We start from the raw sequence: 20,716 nt of genomic DNA, 5'->3' as shown, positions 1-20,716 counted from the left end.
TCAGTAATGTTTATGAGGGTCTTGGGCCGCCAATAACGCTTACTGGCGAGCGTTTTTTTAAGTGTCTAGGGCCGCCAATAATGTTTGCATTTGTGACGAATTTTGGACATTCTTGGAGGCTTTTGGCCCTCAATAATCCTATGTTTTCTTTTAGTGAGTTAAGATATCAACTTTCATCGAAAAAAACTTACCAAATCCATCAACAAGCAACACATATTGATATATAAAATCCATGCATACATATGGAACTACATTTATCTTCTCAAAAAGTGGATAAGTTGATTTGGCATCCTCAACATTTAATGCACAAGCTTTCTTAGCTTCAATCTCAAGATCCACAGGACGAATTTGTAAATTATGGAACTACTTCAATTTATGAAATTTTAGTCCTAGTGTGCAGCTGCTATTTTTTTTTTTCCTTCTTAATTGTATTGTGTCTGTTTGTGCACAAGCTGCGGCAGTTGTTTGTATTGAGGTGAGTGACTTCCAGCTTTCTCTTCTTAGCTACAGTGTTTGGTTTAGTCACATGACCTTCAATTTTGCTCTTGATAGTTTTGAGTGGTTGCTCTTATGGTTGCTCTTATAGTTTTGAGTTTTGAGTGTGCTTTATTTGTGTTTTACTATGAGGCTTCTATTTGCTTGTGTCCTTGCATTATTGTAATGTGCTTTAGGTGTTTTGATTTTTAGTGTTTAGTTGGTGGTGCTTTAACTGTGAGTTAGGTGTCATGGCCTTGGTTAATTTTTTCTATACATGCACTTATTACTGGGTCTATTTGACAAAAAAAAAAATTGAGATGAAACTGACGACTACTCCGACTCTCCCTAATTATAACACTTTACAAAAATTATGTCCAGACAATCTTTAAATTTCTATACATGCACTTACTACTATATTTTTCAAATATATCATTTTTTTAATACCACGAATTTGTATTGGAATATGAAAATCACATTGAAGGCCCGTTTGATGGTCAGAATATGATAGAGACATGATAGGATATAAAGTTGGATAGAGATAGGATAAGATATAAATAGGATAGACAGATATCATATCATGTGTTTGATGCGCTCTCTAGTAATAACGTGATAAGATATATATTATGATTAAATGACAAAAGTGTCCGTGTCCATTTTTTTTTTCTTTCAAATTAACTTGTATTATTTCCAAAAAACCATTTTTTTTAGGCAATTATCAAAAAACACAAAACAATATCAACACAAGAATTTAGCATTAAAATAAGACGACAACAAACAACGCAGCCGCCTAGCCTTAAAACAAAAAATCAACACAGCTACTACATTAAAAAAAGAATTAGAACAAGAGGAAAACAAATGGATCAACATCACATCATATCGTAATGCTCATAAGAGGAATATGAACGAAATAAAAATTAGAGATTGATGGGAAACTAATAAGAAAACCATCAACACATTACTAGTGGTTAGTCAATTTAGATTTGGATTTAGGAAACAAATTCATTCTTTGAAATTTATTCATTTTGGGGCTTTGGAAAAAAAAAATGAAATGTGATGATTGATCCATGATTAAAGGTATATATAATATAATATGGCTTCTATTTCAAATAAACAAACTAAATAGAAATAGACAAGCTCAATAGAAAAAAGATGTCACACTTCGGAAAAAGATTCCCTGCTGTCAGATTATCACGCTGTTACACGCAGTAATTGATTTCTGCCGTTCGATCAAAAATCAACGGATATGATCAATATTACTGAAAAGACACAGTTTTAATATAAACCGTTCGATCTGACATTGACGGCTGAGATCAAACACAGTGTGAAACTGTGTGATTTTTCTACAGCAGCAAATCTTAATCCGTCACACTTCCACACCTGCATTTAGCAATATCTTATAGCTATATCTAAAAGCTTACACAAAATACATCATTCTTTCAAATTTAGGTAAAGATGATATGGCTTCTACAGCATTGCCTAGAGGCCATGCAGCTTCCACAACTGCATTTTCATATTCAATTTCCTTCCCTGATGTAATCTCTTGCAATGGATCTAGACCTGTCAATAAATGGAAGCAATTATTTTATAAAGACATTAATCACTTTAGTTTAGAACAATGTTTTCATTGAAATATTGTTGAGAATCGCGGTTAAATGCAGCTCATTGGCCGCCTTAGTTAAGATATCGACTTTCATGGAACAAAAAACTTACCAAATCCATCAACAAGCAGCACATATTGATATATAAAATCCATGCATACATATGAAACTATATTTCTCTTCTCAAGAAGTGGATAAGTTGATTTAGCATCTTCAAAATTTAATGCACAAGCTTTCTTAGCTTCAATCTCAAGATCCACAGGACGAATTTGGAAATTAGGTATATTTGCATCAATCAAACCAGCCTAAAATAATAAACATTGTAATAATTAGCAAAGCTTAATTAAAATAACATCAATTCAAAATAATTGAAAAATCAATCCATGATTTATATAAAATGAAAAATTAATAATACATACATCTTCTGGTAAGTAATAGAAAGATGAAGAAGCAAAGAGATGTTTCTGTCCACTTCCCCTTCCACCATTCCAAATTCCACCAAAAGTGCAATTTTGATAGGGACATGGATAATTCAATTTAAGAGCTTTACGAATTATCTTTTTGCATTCTTTAAAATTGGCCCCTGAAGCAGGGGCAGTGGCCTTAAACTCTTCTCCTGAATATGTGTAGGTCCCTTTGAAAAAAAAAATTATAGAATTTCCTCTGTTATTAATACATTATCTATGCTACTATAAAAATATAAGTAATTGTACTTGGTGGTTAATAGCTTCCCTTAGAAAAAATCATTCGGAAAAAAATCCAAGTTTGATTATTGGAACATTTTTTACCAGATTTTATCGGAACTCCTTTTCCAGAAACCCGAGTTAATACATACCAAAAAAAAAAGTAAACATAAAATTATACTGAAACTAATTTGTGTTTACCATCAAATCCAGCTAAAATGCAAGGGTTAGGAGAATTATGAGTGACTTTCAAAATCTCTGCTCGAGATGCTTCTCTACCAAAGTGTAAGTAACTGGGAAAAAGAAGTTAAGACCTCAATATATACTAATTATAGCCTGTGAATATATATATATATGCCATCACAAATTTAACATTTAAGAATTGAATTACTATGGCATTAAACCTGTGAACGTAGAGATCATATGGTTTTCCCTTGAGTACAATCTTCTTAATGTATGGATCATCTCCATCTGCAACTTTTGGAGCATTTTTTGCTGTTTTCTTTGAGACTGCATATGCCATTTGAACTGATCCACCTCCAAGATCCATTACTCCCACTGTTTTTGTGTACTTTTTTCCCAAATTCCCCAATAAATAGTTAACTGTCACCTATTAAGACAAGGTTACAAATTAATCTATATATATATATATATATATATATATATATATATATATATATATATATATATATATATATATATCCACATATCTTTTATTTTTTTATCCGTAGACGAAGTGATAAACACCAAGTGAAATTTGAGCTCAAACCCAGGTGAAGATGCACAATTTAACGGCACAAGTTAATATGCATAAGGTCAATCTTATGTACGGTGCATAAGTTAATCACAACCATTCGATCATAGACATTTTGATGACACATGTTATAATCTCAAAATCCCAAACTAAGTAACTAAGTTTCGAATTAAAAGTCAAACTAAGTAAGTTTCGAATTGATTGATGTTCCAAATCATGTCCTCAAGCTTTTCCAACCGTTTATTTTGCTTATTTCGCTCAAATAAGTGTTTTCAATTTTTTTAGGTTTTAAAGATTGAATTGTTTTTTAAAATCTATACCTCCACTGTGAAATCTAAGCATGGATTCATGATCAGCGTTAAATTTCGAGTAAAATGGTATACCCACCGTAATTTTCGGTTGAGATTTAGTGTTGTTGTTGTTGTGGTCGTGAAGGTTTTTTGAAGCTTTCATGACTTCCCTTCATGTTCTTCATGAGGAAGAAGAAGGTGGAGGTTGAAGACGATGACGTGGCGACGCGTCATTGGCTCCCTCCAATTTTAAGTCATGACCGTTAGATTATTATAAAACGATGACGAAAATTAATTAAAAATGGATTCTTATAATATATACTTTAAAGGAACAAAAGTTATTATTTAATTGGAAACGGGGGGCGCGCTAGAAATTTGGGGGGTGCGCTAGAAGTTTGGATGAGGGAAAAAAATTGGGGGCGCGCTAGAAATTTTGGGGAGGAAAAAATAATTGGGGGGCTCACAAGAAATCTAGAAGAAAAAGGAAAAAAAAACTGAGGGGTGCGCTAAGCAAATGGGGGGCGCGCAAGTAATGTGGTAGTATATGGGGGCGCGCGGTAATGAATTGCCTAATTTTGGGCTTGGGCTGGCTTTTGGTGTAGGAAGCAAATATGCTGGGTGTAGGAAGCAAGTTTATGCATGGTGCATAAGTTTTGGCTTATGCACCATAACCACACCCCAATTTAACAATATCGGCATTGTCAGTTGAGATAGGTCTTCCGGACAGCATATCAACTTAGGGGCGACCCTGTAGCATGTGCGACGACATTGAGCCTCCAAATTTTGGGAGAATTTTAAGGCCTCTAAATTTTGAGGTCCTCCTATATTAGTAGTTATATATTGTCAATCTTCATTAAATGTCATGTGCATCAATAAATTAGTGGTAGACTATTATGTTTGTGTGAGCAAGATCGTCTGTTCAAATCCCAAAATTGCAAAAAAAATTGCATAATTTTAGTTCTAATCATTTCAAATTAAATTAAACAGTTAAATTCAATTTTATAGCAAATTTAATCCTTGATTAATTTGTTTTTGTTTTTTATGTTTTATGCAAATTAATTTGTCTTACGGTGCGAATCCAATTTCCCATTGACACACTTGGGATTGTATCATCCAAATTAGATTTTCTTGGTGTTAGATAGTAGTTATTATATTATTATGTAAGGGTAGTTTAGTCTTTTCTAATCTCTAGTTTATATACTATATTGTAACTCTTGTTTCATCAGCTTTGCTTATTATCATATTGAAACCCTAAGAGAAAGGGTGTTCTCTACTTTAGTCTTCTCCATGGTCACATCTATTTTGCATATGTTCATCTATGTTAACATGGTATCAAAGAGCTTGGTTCATTCCGCCTATTGATTGAAAGAAACTAATTGAAGAACGGAAACAACAATTGGGTACTGTTTATTTTTTTTCTCTCGTTTCGTTGGATTAATTTGGTAATTTTGTTGATTGGATTATCTAGACAGGGGTTATCTAGTTATCTCATGTATCTTGTTGATTGGTTCCAATCTCATTTTGATTGTAATTGAATTTTTGAGGCAAAAACAGGGTAGGCCACCGTTTGTATCTTTCATTGAAAAATTGCTTGGAATTGCTTCTTTCTTTTTTCGTAACAAAAGGAGGGCCACTTTATTGCATTGTTTGGGATCACATTAATTTGGTTTTGGTTTTGGTTTGTTTTGTGTTTGGTGTTTGATATCCACTCTTTTAACATTTGCATTGGTTATAATTGAATGGACAACGAAACTTTCTTGAATCCTCCATATGAGATTGTTATTCCTTCTCAGAAAGGTAAACATCAAAGGAGAATTGGGGTTGATATTGATGAATGTGCATTTTGTAAGAAGAAAGGTCATTGGAAAGCACAATGCTCAAAATTGTTGAAAACAAGTAGAATGAATTGTATGACTTCAGCATCCAATTTTGATGCTGCTCCTTCTACAGTTGGTTTTGGTATTGGTCAGGTATACCCACACGAGACTACTTCACGAGTGTTTGACCTTGCTGAGCAGTTCCAAAAGTTTCTTGCCACTCAGCCTCATGCTACGTCTGTCTCCTCTATTGAAGGTTTGACCCCCTCTAACTTGTCTTCTTCCGTATGGATCCTTGATTCTGGAGCATCGCATCACATGTCATATGATCGCAAATCTTTTTTGTCTTTAAATTCTTCATCATCCATGTCAGTAATGACTGCTGATGGCTCTCCTATGCCAGTAGCAGGAATTGGGTCAGTGTCCACGCCTAATTTATTTCTCTCAAATGTTTATTATATTCCTAATCTCACTTTGAGTCTTGCTTCTGTTAGTCAATTATGTGATTCTGGTTATTCGGTTATGTTTTCTTCCACTCATTGTCATGTGCAGGATCCACAATCTGGGAGGTTGATTGGGACAGGCCGTAGACAGGGGGGACTTTATGTTCTGGACGAGCTGAAAGTACCAGACACAGCAGCCTCAACTTCTACATCAACTATTGATTTATCATCTTTTCGTTTGAATTTATCATCTTCTAACTTTTATTTGTGGCATTCTCGTCTTGGTCATGTTTCAGCATCTAGATTAAAATATTTGGTATCTACTGGAGCCTTAGGTAAATTGCAAGTTAATGATATTTCAGATTGTTGTGGCTGTAAACTTGCTAAATTTTCTGCCTTGCCTTTTAACAAAAGTGTTTCTGTGTCTAAAGCACCTTTTGACTTAGTTCATTCTGATGTGTGGGGTCCATCACCGATTCTTACCAAAGGCGGGTCAAAATATTATGTTTCTTTTATTGATGATTATACTCGCTATTGTTGGGTTTATCTTATGAAAAATCGTTCCGAGTTTTTTGAAATTTATCATATGTTTCGTGCTATGGTTAAAACCCAACATAATGCTATTATAAAGTGTTTCCGTTGTGATTTAGGTGGTGAATATACTTCTAATAAATTCTCTGAGTTACTTGCTTATGACGGTACTATTCACCAGACTTCTTGTACCGATACTCCTCAACAAAATGGCGTTGCTGAAAGAAAACATCGTCATATTGTTGAAACTGCCCGTTCCCTTTTGTTGTCTGCTTCAGTTCCAAGTGAGTTTTGGGGGGAAGCAATTCGTACTGCTGTTCATGTTATTAATAGAATTCCATCATCAGTTACCTCAGGTTTGTCTCCCTTTGAAAAATTGTATGGTTCTACTCCTGATTATGTTTCTTTGAAAGTCTTTGGTTCTACTTGTTTTGTTCTTCGTCCACAAATAGAGCGTAATAAATTGTCTCCTCGATCTACAATATGTGTTTTCCTTGGTTATGGGGATGGTCAAAAGGGTTATCGTTGTTATGATCCTTCGAGTAAAAAATTGTATGTTTCTCGTCATGTTGTGTTTCTTGAGCACATACCATTTTTCTCTCTTTCGTCTGATTCACATACTCCTAGCAGGTCTGACCTAATTAATATTGATCCTTTTGGCATTGATAATGATATATCCAGTGATTGTAATTTTGAGAACTGCAGGGATGATACTAGTGCTACTCCAGATACATATGTCCCTCCTGTCCCAATAACTACTCAACAACCTCCTGTGACTGTGGTTCCTACTGCACCTCCTCCTCCTCGTTATCCTTCCCGTGACCGTAAGTCTACTCAATTGCCTGATTTTGTTTATTCAACTTATTCTACTTCTTTTGCTTCTTTCCTAACCTCTATTCACAGTTTGTCTGAGCCATCTTCCTATAAAGAAGCTGTTCTTGATCCTCTTTGGCAGAAGGCTATGGAAGAGGAACTTGCTGCTTTGCACAAGACAAATACTTGGGACATAGTACCTCTTCCACCAGGAAAACGTGCTATTGGGGCTCGTTGGGTATACAAGATTAAAACCAAGTCTGATGGGTCAGTTGAGCGCTACAAAGCTCGTCTTGTGGCTAAGGGATTCTCTCAACAATATGGTATGGATTATGAAGAAACATTTGCTCCTGTGGCCAAGATGACTACAATTCGTACTCTTATTGCTGTTGCATCTGTTCGTCAGTGGCCTATTTCTCAGATGGATGTTAAAAATGCTTTTTTAAATGGTGATCTTCTGGAGGAAGTCTATATGGTACCTCCATCGGGTGTTTCTCATAATCCAGGGGAAGTGTGTAAGTTGAAGAAAGCGTTATATGGTCTGAAACAAGCTCCACGAGCTTGGTTCGAGAAATTCTCTGCGGTGATTATATCTCTTGGATTCTGCTCTAGTGATCATGACTCTGCTTTATTTGTTAAGACAACTTCTCATGGTCGTATTATACTCTCTTTGATGAGTTGAAATTACAGTTAGCAAAAAGATTTGAGATGAAGGATTTGGGCCCTCTTCGCTACTTCTTGGGAATTGAAGTTGCCTACTCTCCTAGGGGTTATCTTTTATCCCAATCCAAATACATTGCCAACATTCTTGAGCAGGCTCGTCTCTCTGATACTCGAGTAGTAGATAGTCCTCTAGAGCTGAATGTCAAATATGTTTCATCTGATGGTGTTCCTTTACCAGATCCCACTTTGTATCGTACTTTGGTTGGAAGCTTGGTGTACCTCACTATTACTAGACCTGATATTGCTTATGCAGTGCATGTTGTTAGTCAGTTTGTTGTTTCTCCCACTACTGTACATTGGGCAGCTGTGCTTCGTATTCTTCGTTATCTTCGGGAAACTCAGTTTCAAAGTCTTTTGTTTCCATCATCTTCTTCTTTAGAGTTACGTGCTTACTCTGATGCTGATTGGGCTGGTGACCCTACTGATCGTAAGTCTACCACAGGGTTTTGTATCTTTCTTGGAGATTCTCTCATCTCTTGGAAGAGTAAAAAACAAGACATTGTTTCTCGCTCTTCTACTGAAGCTGAATATCGTGTTATGGCATCGACAACTACTGAAATAGTTTGGTTGCGTTGGTTACTTTCTGATATGGGTGTTCCTCTTTCTGAACCAACTCCTATGTATTGTGATAACAAGAGTGTCATTCAAATTGCTCACAACACGGTATTTCATGAACGTACCAAGCACATTGAAATTGATTGTCATTTCACACGTCATCATCTTCAGCATGGCACCATTACTTTGCCGTTTATTTCATCCTCCTTGCAGATTGCTGATTTGTTCACAAAGACACATTCTATTAAACGTTTTCGTTTCTTGATTGACAAACTCTCGATGCTCTCTGCTAATGCATCGTGAGTTTGAGGGGAGATGTTAGATAGTAGTTATTATATTATTATGTAAGGGTAGTTTAGTCTTTTCTAATCTCTAGTTTATATACTATATTGTAACTCTTGTTTCATCAGCTTTGCTTATTATCATATTGAAACCCTAAGAGAAAGGGTGTTCTCTACTTTAGTCTTCTCCATGGTCACATCTATTTTGCATATGTTCATCTATGTTAACACTTGGAACTCTAATTTCGATCTCAATGCTTATTCTCAATCTCAAATGTCTCATATTTGTTACATATAAAAATTTCTATTCTCCACCATATTGGCAAAACACAGATGTATTTTCTTGGATGAAAAATTGTGTGATGAATTTGGGAACGAATTGAAGGGATGCTAGAGATTTAGCTCCTTCTCCTCCTCTTGTTGATTTTCAATTTGGGAACTATTCATCTTTCATTTCCTCTTAAGTTAAATCTCGGGTGGTGAAACATAGAGATAAAGTAATCAAAACTGCAAAATTGCATATAAAGTGACCATTTCGGACAGCAAATTCCGAATTGGGATAAAAAATGTGCTTTTCGGAAATTAGGATCTCTCATACCCTATATTCGGATTGTATCTTCCGAAAGGTGTTCATGTTTACTTTCAAAAAATTGTGTGCATTTCAAATTGCTAACAAAAAGATGAATGACTTATGTAGTGAACATTTTTTATATAGTGAGAATATGAGATACAAGTTAGGAATTAGGATGAATACATTCTCAGAATAATGAAAATAGTGTTTTAATCATTTTCAAAATTTTTGAAAGCTAGATTTGTTTTCAAAAAATTTAAATAAACTTATAATCGCTTATTTATTAGTTGAAATAAAAACTAAATTAGGAAACATCGAAAGAAATAAAGGCCCCTTAGTTTTTTAATAGTCATACCCATAAATAAGAACCTTCTTGGGTTCCATCAATAATAGAAACTGCATCAGGTTGGACATTGAAGGTACTTCTGTTGCTCAGCATATTCCTTACCTAAGATAATTAAATAAGTTATAAATTTTAAAAGAAATGACTATTACTAAACATATATTTTTAGTCATATGAATTTATAGGTTATAAATTTATTTATTTATTGATCTTTCTAAATAGATCCTAAGAATATTATCAAAAAATAAATAAATCCTAAGAAAGTCTAATTAGTGGTGGCTGTTCTTTTGAAATTAAAAAATAAAAGATTCCAATTATAACATTAAAAAATGAAATAACAAAATTATTAAACGGTTACCGCTTGCAGTATCTTTTCGGAAGCATCCCCATTCAGAAGCCTTAAACCTGCTGTTGCCTGCATTATTATCATATAAATTTGATTACAAATTATTTACTAAAGCTCTTTTGGATTTGACTTATTTTTTAGCTTTTAAAAATAGCTTATGCAAATGAATAGAATTTTATGTTAATTCATAAATTTTCACCGAAAAAAATTATATTTTTATAAGTCGTTTTCTCACAAATACCTTAAAAAACATATAATAATACATAAACACTTAAAGCTCAAAATAAGTCAATTCAAACGAGTCACAACTTCTATTATTATTCTTTTTTCTGAACCAGTTCAATAAAACCAACGTACCCCAAGTCTAACTGGTGTCTTGCGATGAAGGTCCTTAGGAACCACTCTTTCTGCTTGCTCCAAAAGTGGAATCAATGATTTTGCAGCTTGTTCTGGATTATTTTCGTATGCACTCAAACCAGGTGTTGTCTACAAAAGACACACGATTGATTCACATGAATATGAATACATATATACATAGGATAAGTTCTGGACTCAAGAGGTTTCAGTCCCTCCCGATCACAGTTGTGGGGATCGAATTGTGATTCTTCCTACTAAGTTCAGTGTCAATCATCACTGGACCAACTAACAATTGGTTATATAAATATAACTTTATTATAATGAAAAAACATGTTATTGCAACCAACCTTATTAAAAAACTCAACAGCTTTGCCAATGTGAAGAAGATCTAAGTTCTGATCAAAAAGGTAGACATGGATACGGCTACCAGTGCTACCGGCGTCAAAAACGACAGCGTAAGAGGAAATTGTTTCTTGTTTGGCGAATATTTTTCGATTGTTGAATATGTTGTTTCTTATATATTGTGAGGAAGTGATTGAAGGCATTAAGAAGAGTAGAAAAGTGATGAGTTTAATTAGGAACTCCATGTTGTTATTTCTTTTGTGTGTAAATCGATCAAAACAATTTTGAGGCTAGTACTTCCACTATGTGTTTCTCATGATTCACACACCACTATGTATAACAACAAAAAGTGAAGATCAAACAATTAATTAAGAGTCAGGTTTAACTCGTGTTTTCTTGCTTAAATTATGTTATATATATATATATATATATATATATATATATATATGGGGAATAGGGGAGGGATCAAATTACACCGGTGTAACATTTAAGTAATGTTACACCGCTCAATAACGCTTTAACGAATACAAATTTTACAAAATTCACCGTTGGATTGAAAGTTTATATCATATAGATCATCTATGTTAGAATTTATAAAAATCTAAAATCGTTTGATATGTTATTAAGATCGATCAAGATGAACGGCATTCAATAAAAACGCATAAACCATTAATCTTGATTGGTCTCAATAACATACCAAACGAATTTAGATTTTTGTAAAAATTAATATGGATGATCTATACGATATAAGCTTTCAATCCAACGGTGGATTTTGTAAAATTTGTATTCGTTAAAGCGTTATTGAGCGATGTAACATTACTCAAATGTTACACCTGTGTAATTTGATCCCTCCCCTATATATATATATATTACATCGCTGTGTAATGTGTATAGTAGACTAATCAAATAAAACTCTGGTATAGGTGCCGTATATAATTATATTATTGTTTAAGTATGCTTCATTTACACTAATCTCATTGATTATAAAAATAAAAAAATAAAAAAAAAACACTAATCTCATTAAATAACTAGCCGGCCCTAGCTTTCTTTTTAGAGTGAGAAGCTCCACCTTCTCTTGATGTTCTTTGTCTTCATTCATCGGTAAGGGAGTGATTTTAGGTAATTATTGCCTAAAATTATTCATGTGCATTTTTTTTTTTCTTATTTTTTAATTTAAATAATTGATTTTCACATAATTCAAGTTTTTTAGCTGATTTTTTGTGTGTTATCCTCGTCTGATTTTTCACATAATTCAAGTTTTTTAGCTGATTTTTTGTGGTGTTGTGTCGTCGTCTTGGTGCGGCGTCATTTGGTTTGCCCTCTTGTTGCGGTGTTCATTTAGTTCATATTGAAATATCAACTTCAATAAATTGCAAATTCAATCAATGATTTGAGCATCAACATTGCAGATCCAGAAGCATAGACATTCCGGTCACTATGATTTTATCACATTATTTGTATGCATTTTGTCGGTATGCTATTAACTTGGATGCTATAAATTTGTTCGCAGATTCATGCTTTTCATTTTTAGCAATGTTGAATTTATAGTTCCATCTGATGTACCTATCAATTATTGGAATGAATAAATAAAAAGTTTTCTTTATCATATTTATAATTTTTTTTTTTTTGCATATCTTAAAAATAAAAGAGTCATAACTTTAATATTAATATGAATATAAATTGATCATTAAGAATAAAAAGCAAAACGACAAATTTTAGAAGGACAAGCATATTCAATTTTTAATTTTTTACGAACTAAAATAAAAATTTAATATATTTTTAAAGACAAAAAAACTTATTTAATCTATTTTTTATTTAATCTATTAAAAAATGTGAAAACCTGTCACTGGACCAGCCACTAGTATAAGTTTTATTTTATTTTCATTTTTTATAAAACCAACTATATTTTTTTAATAATAGCTACTAGTACTGTGTCAAAAAAAAAACAATAGCTACTAGTAGTATTTAGGGCTCGTTTGGATATGACTTATTTTTTATCTTATAAAAATAGTTTATACAAATAAATAAATTTTTATGTTAATTTATAAGTTTTCACTAACAAAAATTGTATCTTTATAAGCAATTTTTTCGTAAATTACCTTGAAAAACATATAATAATACATAAAAGTTTATTTATTTGCATAAGTTGTTTCACATAAGCTAAAAAATAAGCCAAAATAAACGGACCCTAATATTTCGAAAGCTACTAGTATTAATTTTTTTTATAAAGCGAAAGCTACTAGTAGTAATTATTCCTACTTAAACTACTTCAAAATAAAATACTCTTACTTGAAGTTAAATGTCAAAGTTTAAACTACGATCATGATATCTGACCTAAACAATTTCAGCATTTCTACTTGTTAATATAAGATTTGTGGACAAAATTAAAATACTTTAACTTTAATCATGAGAAATATATACTCCTACTTTCATAGCAGATCGTTGGCATTGGATCCCTGAAAACTCAGGTTTGTTCACTGTAAAATTTGTGTATCTTTTTTTTGCAATCACGTCTTGCGCCTCACATTATAGAACCAGACTTATTGGATGCTTTACACAAATTATGGAAGAATGATATCCCATCTAAGGTGGGTGTATTTGGTTGGTGTTTGCTGCTTGACAAACTACTTACTCGAGTGGCGTTAGCCTTGAAAGATATTTTATCTAATCCACACGATTCATCATGTATTTTCTGTTTTCAAGAAGTAGAGGACTGCAATCATCTTTTCTTTCGCTGCGTTAAAGTCCAAGAATTATGGAGGCAAATTTTTTTGTGGATGGGCGTTTCTAACTTGCAGGAAGATGGTTGGAAACACTTTTTATCATTTGACTCTCTTGTTACATCAAGGAAGGGAGTGAAGGTTAGACATGTAATTTGGTTAGCAACAACTTGGTGTTTAAGACGGATGAGAAATGATACTTTGTTTCAAGGGGTGACTGCTGATTTTTCTGCAGTAATAGATCAAATTAAATTCATATCTTGGTTTTGGTTTAGTGGTAGAGCGGGGTGCAAAACTGGTTATCTATACTTTAATTGGTATAATGAGCATTTGTATTATTTACAAAGTATTTGAGATATTTTGTCCTATTATATTGTAAGAATTGAGTACTCATTGTACTCTTTATTAATACAATATTTTGCTTATAAAAAAAAATACGGACATTTCAATATTTAATTTCCTCGTGTTCCTCTCTCCTTCGCATAAAATAAGCAATACGAATATTCTTGTAATAGTATTAATTAATTAATTAATATAGTTCCTCGTGTTGAACGGGCGTGTATTTAACAATTGTCAAGTGGATTAGAGATCTTGGTCTACTAAATGCAACTTTAATTAACAATTGTCAAGTGGATAACTTGAGTGTGTGCTATTATTTTGTTGCATCTTTCCAACTCTTCCATAGAGTTCACTAAGAGAGATGCTAATGTCAATTGCTTAGAGGCTTAGCAAGCCCTCATGATTTTGATGACATATTAGTGATATCACCTTGTATGGTTGATTTATTTTATTAGTACCGGTTGACGAGGAGTGCTAGCAACACACTCTTTAACAAACACACTCTAACACACTCTTTTCTATTGGTTAAAATTTATATGGGTCCCATAAAAGTAATATGGGTCCACATTTTTTATGGGACCCATGTGAATTTCAACCAATAAAAGAGAGTGTGTTGGAGTGTGTTTGTTAAAGAGTGTGTTGCTAGCATTATTCCTAGTTGACATAACATTTCTTTCTTTTTTTTCAATGGGTACTACTCCTACAAGTTGGTGGGATTGGTGTCCTCGAATTAGTCGGTCCTTGGCTGGATACTGAATCTTAAAAAAAAAACATTTCTATTTTTTGAAAGTAATCATAAATTTCAGATGGTGCACAAGATTAAAAGCCAAATAAAGGCTCTGTTTGGATTGATGGAGAAGAACGGAACAGAGCGGAATGAAATAAGACGGAATGGTATGAAACGGAGCGGAATCGAATAGATATTTCATTCCATTGTTTGGATATTCTTAATATGACGGAACAAATGAAAAAAAAAAAAATTTATTCCATTTATATCCTTGTTTAAAAATATCATTATCTGTTGTGAATTCATCTATAAAATCACACCAATAAAAGAACTTGATGTGTAGAGCAATAGAACAGCAACCAATGATTAAGCGGAATAAGCAATAATAATAATAACCGATAAAAAAGATAAAGGAGAAGAAATGACACGATAATTTGTTTACCCAGTTCAGTCCAATAATGACCTAGTCTGGGGGAGAGAGCAACCCCTCCGTTCCACTGTATCAAAGAGTAACTTTACAAAGAAATTCCCAAATGGGTTGCAAGGATTAATCCTAATTCTACCCAAATCTCGAATCGCTTCCCGTGAACAAGAGACTCAATTTGATAAGTGTTTCCCTAGGTGTACCACAAAGATGGTTCGCCCACCCTAGAGTTGTACCGAGAGAAAAACCTTTTTTCCTCTCTAAGACCCTAGCCCTTGTGTGGTGGCAAGCCCTAATCCTTGTCTCTACATCTCTACTCTCTTTCTCAATTTTTCTATGAATAAAGCACTCCCTATTTATAGAAAAATATATGCCAAAAAATTAGTAACAAATCTGTTTTAAAATAAAACAAATCCAAGTCAGAATGTCCTCAAAGAAAAGATATTTCCAAAACAGCAAAGATGCAAAAGAGATTCAACAAAGATTTTTTTTACTTCTTGTAACTGAGATTTCAAGACATATCCAACATTATCATGTAAAATACATTACTACTAAAATCTTATCCCCTTCGACGATTCAACCACCGAAACAAAAATTCATTTTAATACTAAAAAAAACACATCACAACATAGAAGGAAGAATGGGAAACTGAAAAATAACATAGATAAAAATAAATATCAAGTCTTAAACAACTACCAGGCATGTTTTCGTTCAAGTCCATAAACATTTCCATACCAAAATCAAGTCTTAAAAAAAATCAAATATAGATCCATATATTGTAGATAAAAGTACTCGATGTACATTCATATCCCATCTAACATATGATATGGGATCTATGATATGCAACACAACACGATGAAGAAAACGTGGAAAACAAAAAGAAATATTTTTACATAATATAATACCAATTATGCAAACAAAAAGAAATTAATTAAACTAAGTTTAATTGTATTTTTTGTTATTTATATTAGTTGATTTTACTTCATATCTGTTCTAAATTTACTTCTAGCCTAGATTCTAATAGCCTGTAATAATAGGTCCCTGCAAGAAACTATCAACTCATATTTTTAATCTGCAATTGAAGATATCAGGACAGAAGACAGTGATTTAAGTTTCAAGCTCCACTGGATTGGAAATTATCTCCATTGGCAGTTCTTAATTAGTAAGGTTCATAGAGATAAACCAGTTCTTACAAGTTCTACTATTGGAGGTGGATGACACAGATGCCATCATGCCACATATAAGAACTGGTTCGTAACCATTAAAAAATTGTGAGGTCAATTGTGTAACTCATTATAAAACATATAAATATTTGAAATAACATGCAAAATACATTTTAACCTCTTTACAGAGTTGCATCGGTAGAGTGAAATGATGTTGATGTTCATCAAATTAATGTAAAACTGTAGGGCCGGCTAAAAATAAATTAAGAACTTTAAATTGATTCTACCATTGGCGAGGCGCTTAAAGATACATATAAGCAACAAAATTCAGCTCCCATGTGACAACAATCCCCCAAGGCTAGCAGTACAATGACATTTATATAACTACAAATTAAGCCAAAGTTTCCGATTTTGTAACAATTAACAAACCTGGGTTGTTAAAAGTTGCATAAATCTTGCAGCTCTTAAGAAAAATGCATTCCAAGCACCTGGTTGGAGCATGCGATCAAATTTGAAAAGTAGAGATCAATGAGTGTCACCTTCATCATAGATAAAGGAAATGCAATTGAACCTCTTGAATGATAAGGATTTACTTCTCCCAGAAAGAAAAGCCCCCTTCTCTTGTTACGCTTCTCGTCTCGGGTTCGCGAAGAAAATCTTTTTCCTTATCAAATTTACTAGGTATAGGTTTGACATTCTTTCTAGGACTACCATGTTCCAATTGATTGTGTTCTAAATCTGTTACCTGGCCCTCTGTTACTTGTCTTCCAGAAAGCCATGCCTGAAGCATATTTTCGGTCTTTGGTTCCGGTAGGAAACCTTTCTCTTGCATCTCTATATAATATTTGTACGCTTCCTCCACCTTATAATTCAGAAACAGGCCATGAATCAGTACAATATACGAACTACGATCATGGCCGATTCCATCTTCCACCATTGCATTCCATATCTTATTGACTTCATCAAGCTGGCGCCAGCGGCAAAACTTTCTTATCAACATTATATAAGTCTCAATAGTTGGGTTGCACCCTTGCTCTTTCATTTTGTCCAAAAGCTCAAATACTTCTTCCTTGACTCTTAATATTCGGAAGAAAGCATGAAAAGTCCGAATAGACGGGGATATTCGTCGCTTCAACATTTCATCAAAAATTTCTTTAGCTTCATCAATTTTGCGGTTTTTGCAAAGCGGCTTGATCAGGGAGTTGTAAGTAATGGCATCTGGAGTAACATTGTTGTCTTCCATTGTTCTAATAAGATTTACAGCTTCTTTCACAAGCCTATTCTTCGCAAGCGAAAAAATGACCGCATTATAAACCTTCCGATCAGGAGTGATATTCCTTTTCTTCATTTGTTCAAACAGCTGGAGAACCCTATAAAGTTTAGAAGACTTTGAATAGCAAGATATGATACTTGCGTATGAGACAACATCATGTCGGATTCCTCTCTTACTCATCTCCTCCCAAACCCTTTCTGCATTGCGCGTACTAACGATCAAATTGCACCATCCATTAAGAATGATATTAAAGCTTTTGATATCAAGTGGGAAAACATTTTTGTTGCAGAACAGTAAGTGCTCAGCATCCTGCACATTCTTATACCGGCAAAGCGCAGAAAGAAGCCCTTGAAATTCATACAATCCAACTTGAAAGTTAAACCGTTTAAAAGCGTAGAAAGTGTTTATAGCCCTTCCAACATCATGAACAGCACAGTATTTCCTTATCATAATCAAGAGAGTTTGTGGGGTGACAATAGATTCACCATTTCTCCCCCTCCTCATTTCTTCAATTAAAGTCCAAGCAGTATCAAACCTCCTCATTTTACCAAGGACGGATATCATTGAATGATATTCACGAACCGAATGAGCATACCCAGGTTGCTTCCCTGCCCACAAGAAAAAAGTGAAAGCTGCTTCCCAATCATTGCGAATTCTCGAAAGAACATCCACAACCAACTCTGATGATACCTTAACACAGCAACCCTCAAGCTTGTGCTTAATTTCATAAGGTCCAGAACCCGGTTTGTGAATTATATCCAAAATGGTCTTAACATCTTGGACAAAACCTTCATCCCTTAAATGTAACTGAGTACTATTCTTATCATCGTCGTTGTCGTCATTGTCATTCTCATTATCGTCATCATCACTCAATGCCTCATCCAATCCTACTAATACCGGGGCATTCGGGGAGACTTGAAGGCTTTTGGTTGAGGATTCAGTAGAAAAGGGACTAACTGAGAAACCAAATTTTGGCGGTGCTAAAAAAGTGTCATAATTTGAAGAGTTAAAAACATTGAAAGAAACACTCATAAGAGGATTCTGAACTATATCACAGTGATTAACAGTGAATGGGTTTTTCCTTATGTGTGATAACACAACAGTGAATACCGATAGTTTAGATCTGATTCTTATCATTATTGGAAAATAAGGAAATCAATGTATTGAAATTTGATAGAGCGCATAAATATAATTTAAACCTTGAGCGAAAGGTGTTTGTGAAAATGACTCAGAGAGAAGCAAAGCGAATTCAATTACTGACTGACGCAATTACACACAAAAGATAGTGTAGCTGATAAACACAGGTTTTATAATGAATGGAATGATTTTGGGAAGCAAAGTTATATTTCGCGGGAACATGAGACAAAGATTGACATACCGAATCTATGTCGACGTGAATGAAGGACAGCAAAACCAACTCACACAACGCTGCTGATCAAAGTTGGGCCATAGTCAGTCCACACCTTACGGGTTATAATTCCTGTTCACTTTAACCGTTAACAAAGGGTCTAAAGATTTTAACCGTTAGTTTACCTGTTCACTTTGAAATTTATGAGCCTTCACAAATATACATAGGGTCTGTTTGGTAAAAATAAGCTATAAGCTAGCTGATAGCTGATAAGCTAGCTGATAGCTGAAAAGCTAGCTTATAGCTGATAGCTGAAAAGCTAGCTTATTGAAATTAAAGTGTTTGGTAAAATTAGCTTTTAAAGTGGTTATTAAATATAAAATTACATAATTGATAGTGGGTAGTTTATTTTTTAGAGTGGGTAGTTATTAAATTAAAGGGTAAAAATGGAATAAAGTGTAAAAAGCTATAAGCTATAAGCTCAAATGCTACTTGAAATAGCATCTGAAAAAAAGCTATAAGCTAGTACAAAAAGCTTGTTACCAAACACCTTTAATTTTTTGAAACAAGCTTATAAGCTCATATAATAAGCTATAAGCTAGCTTATTTGTGTTACCAAACAGAGCCATAGTATGTACACGGTGAGAAATTCTTAGGTGAGTCTTCATCTAAACATTAATAATTAGGTACAACCAATTAAACAATTACAACTCATTAATATATTAAATAATTACAAATAATTAATAGAGTATTAATTAAAACAAAATCTCAATAAATAAGGAAATGAAAAAGAAAAAAAATTTATCAAGAAACATGTGTTGTGCACTTTATTAAAAAAAAATCTTCTAATTGCTCACATATATTTTTGTTCCAACTAAGCTTTGTCTTTTTGTTTTTTATTTTTAATTTCTTTGTTTCAATTATTTTTATGTGAACACTTTGATATTTAATAATATTCTTGAATACTTGTTAAGTTAAGTATAATATCATATCATATTTTGATATTAACTTATATTTACACAATTCATATTTCAAATAATTTTACGTATGAAATAGTGATAAGCTAATTGATAAACAAACTTATATCGTATAAATTATAACGTAGCTTATAACCGATAAGCTAGATAATTCAATTTGTATTATTTAGTAAAATTAACGGCTGAATTATATTATTAATATAAAGTACCATACAAAATATTTAATTAATATTTAATTATTTTAAAGTAAGATAATAGGAATAAAATAAGAGAAAAAAATAAAATATAAACTTAGGTGAAATATAAAATGTAAACTATAAACTAATTAAATTAGCTTATTAATATAAATACAAGGTTTCAATTAGTAAAAAATAAAATAAAAAAATAAAAAAAAAAGCTTAGTATGAAAAAAAAAAACAATATCATGAGCGTATTATAAATAAATCTCTATATAAATATAAAGTGCACATGTAATTTTTTTTTCCTTTCCTTATTTATAAAGATTTGGTTTTATTAATTACTTGTAATTTTTTAATAAATTAATGATTTGTAATTATATAATTGGTTGTGACTAATCATTAATGCTTAGGTGTGGACTCACCTAAGAATTTCTCCACGCACATAATTTTATTAAAATACTGGGGGTATTTCAGTAATTTCCTATTTTTGTGGGGTGGGCCATAGCAAAATATGTGTTGAAGGGACTAAAATTGCCAAATTTTAAAATAGGAGAACTAATTCTGCAAAATGTTAAAAATAGAAGGACTAAAATTACATTAAAACCTAAGTTTTATTATTTGATCAATAGGATTTTACTCTTT

The 20,716-nt window shown here is 32.9% G+C and overlaps 2 protein-coding genes across 4 annotated transcripts; both read right to left on the bottom strand.

Annotated features, from left to right (window-relative positions):
• Positions 1-1,506: 1,506 nt before the first annotated feature.
• On the bottom strand, positions 1,507-11,338 carry LOC123890051 (nucleoside-triphosphatase). Of its 3 annotated transcripts, XM_045939588.1 has the most exons (10): positions 10,930-11,317; positions 10,583-10,711; positions 10,238-10,294; positions 9,892-9,984; positions 3,163-3,368; positions 2,960-3,051; positions 2,495-2,709; positions 2,188-2,380; positions 1,847-2,034; positions 1,507-1,635 (listed from the first exon to the last, which is right to left on the bottom strand). In XM_045939588.1, exons 1-9 carry the CDS (start codon positions 11,167-11,169, stop codon positions 1,892-1,894), a joined length of 1,368 nt encoding a protein of 455 aa, XP_045795544.1. In that variant the 5' UTR covers positions 11,170-11,317; the 3' UTR covers positions 1,507-1,635; positions 1,847-1,891. The 3 variants fall into 3 exon arrangements, with proteins under 3 accessions (XP_045795544.1, XP_045795543.1, XP_045795545.1); XM_045939587.1 differs by having other exon boundaries at positions 1,507-2,034; positions 10,930-11,338; XM_045939589.1 differs by lacking the exon at positions 9,892-9,984 and having other exon boundaries at positions 1,507-2,034.
• A 4,888-nt stretch (positions 11,339-16,226) lies between these two features.
• On the bottom strand, positions 16,227-19,105 carry LOC123890050 (pentatricopeptide repeat-containing protein At5g15010, mitochondrial-like). The gene has a single exon (XM_045939586.1). It carries the CDS (start codon positions 18,705-18,707, stop codon positions 16,887-16,889), a length of 1,821 nt encoding a protein of 606 aa, XP_045795542.1. The 5' UTR covers positions 18,708-19,105; the 3' UTR covers positions 16,227-16,886.
• Between the last annotated feature and the right edge of the window lie 1,611 nt (positions 19,106-20,716).

Source organism: Trifolium pratense, linkage group LG6 (assembly GCF_020283565.1).
Source record: "Trifolium pratense cultivar HEN17-A07 linkage group LG6, ARS_RC_1.1, whole genome shotgun sequence".
Taxonomy (NCBI): Eukaryota; Viridiplantae; Streptophyta; class Magnoliopsida; order Fabales; family Fabaceae; genus Trifolium; species Trifolium pratense.
Note: the sequence above shows the minus strand (reverse complement) of the source record. Positions and strands in the feature narration are given on the sequence as shown.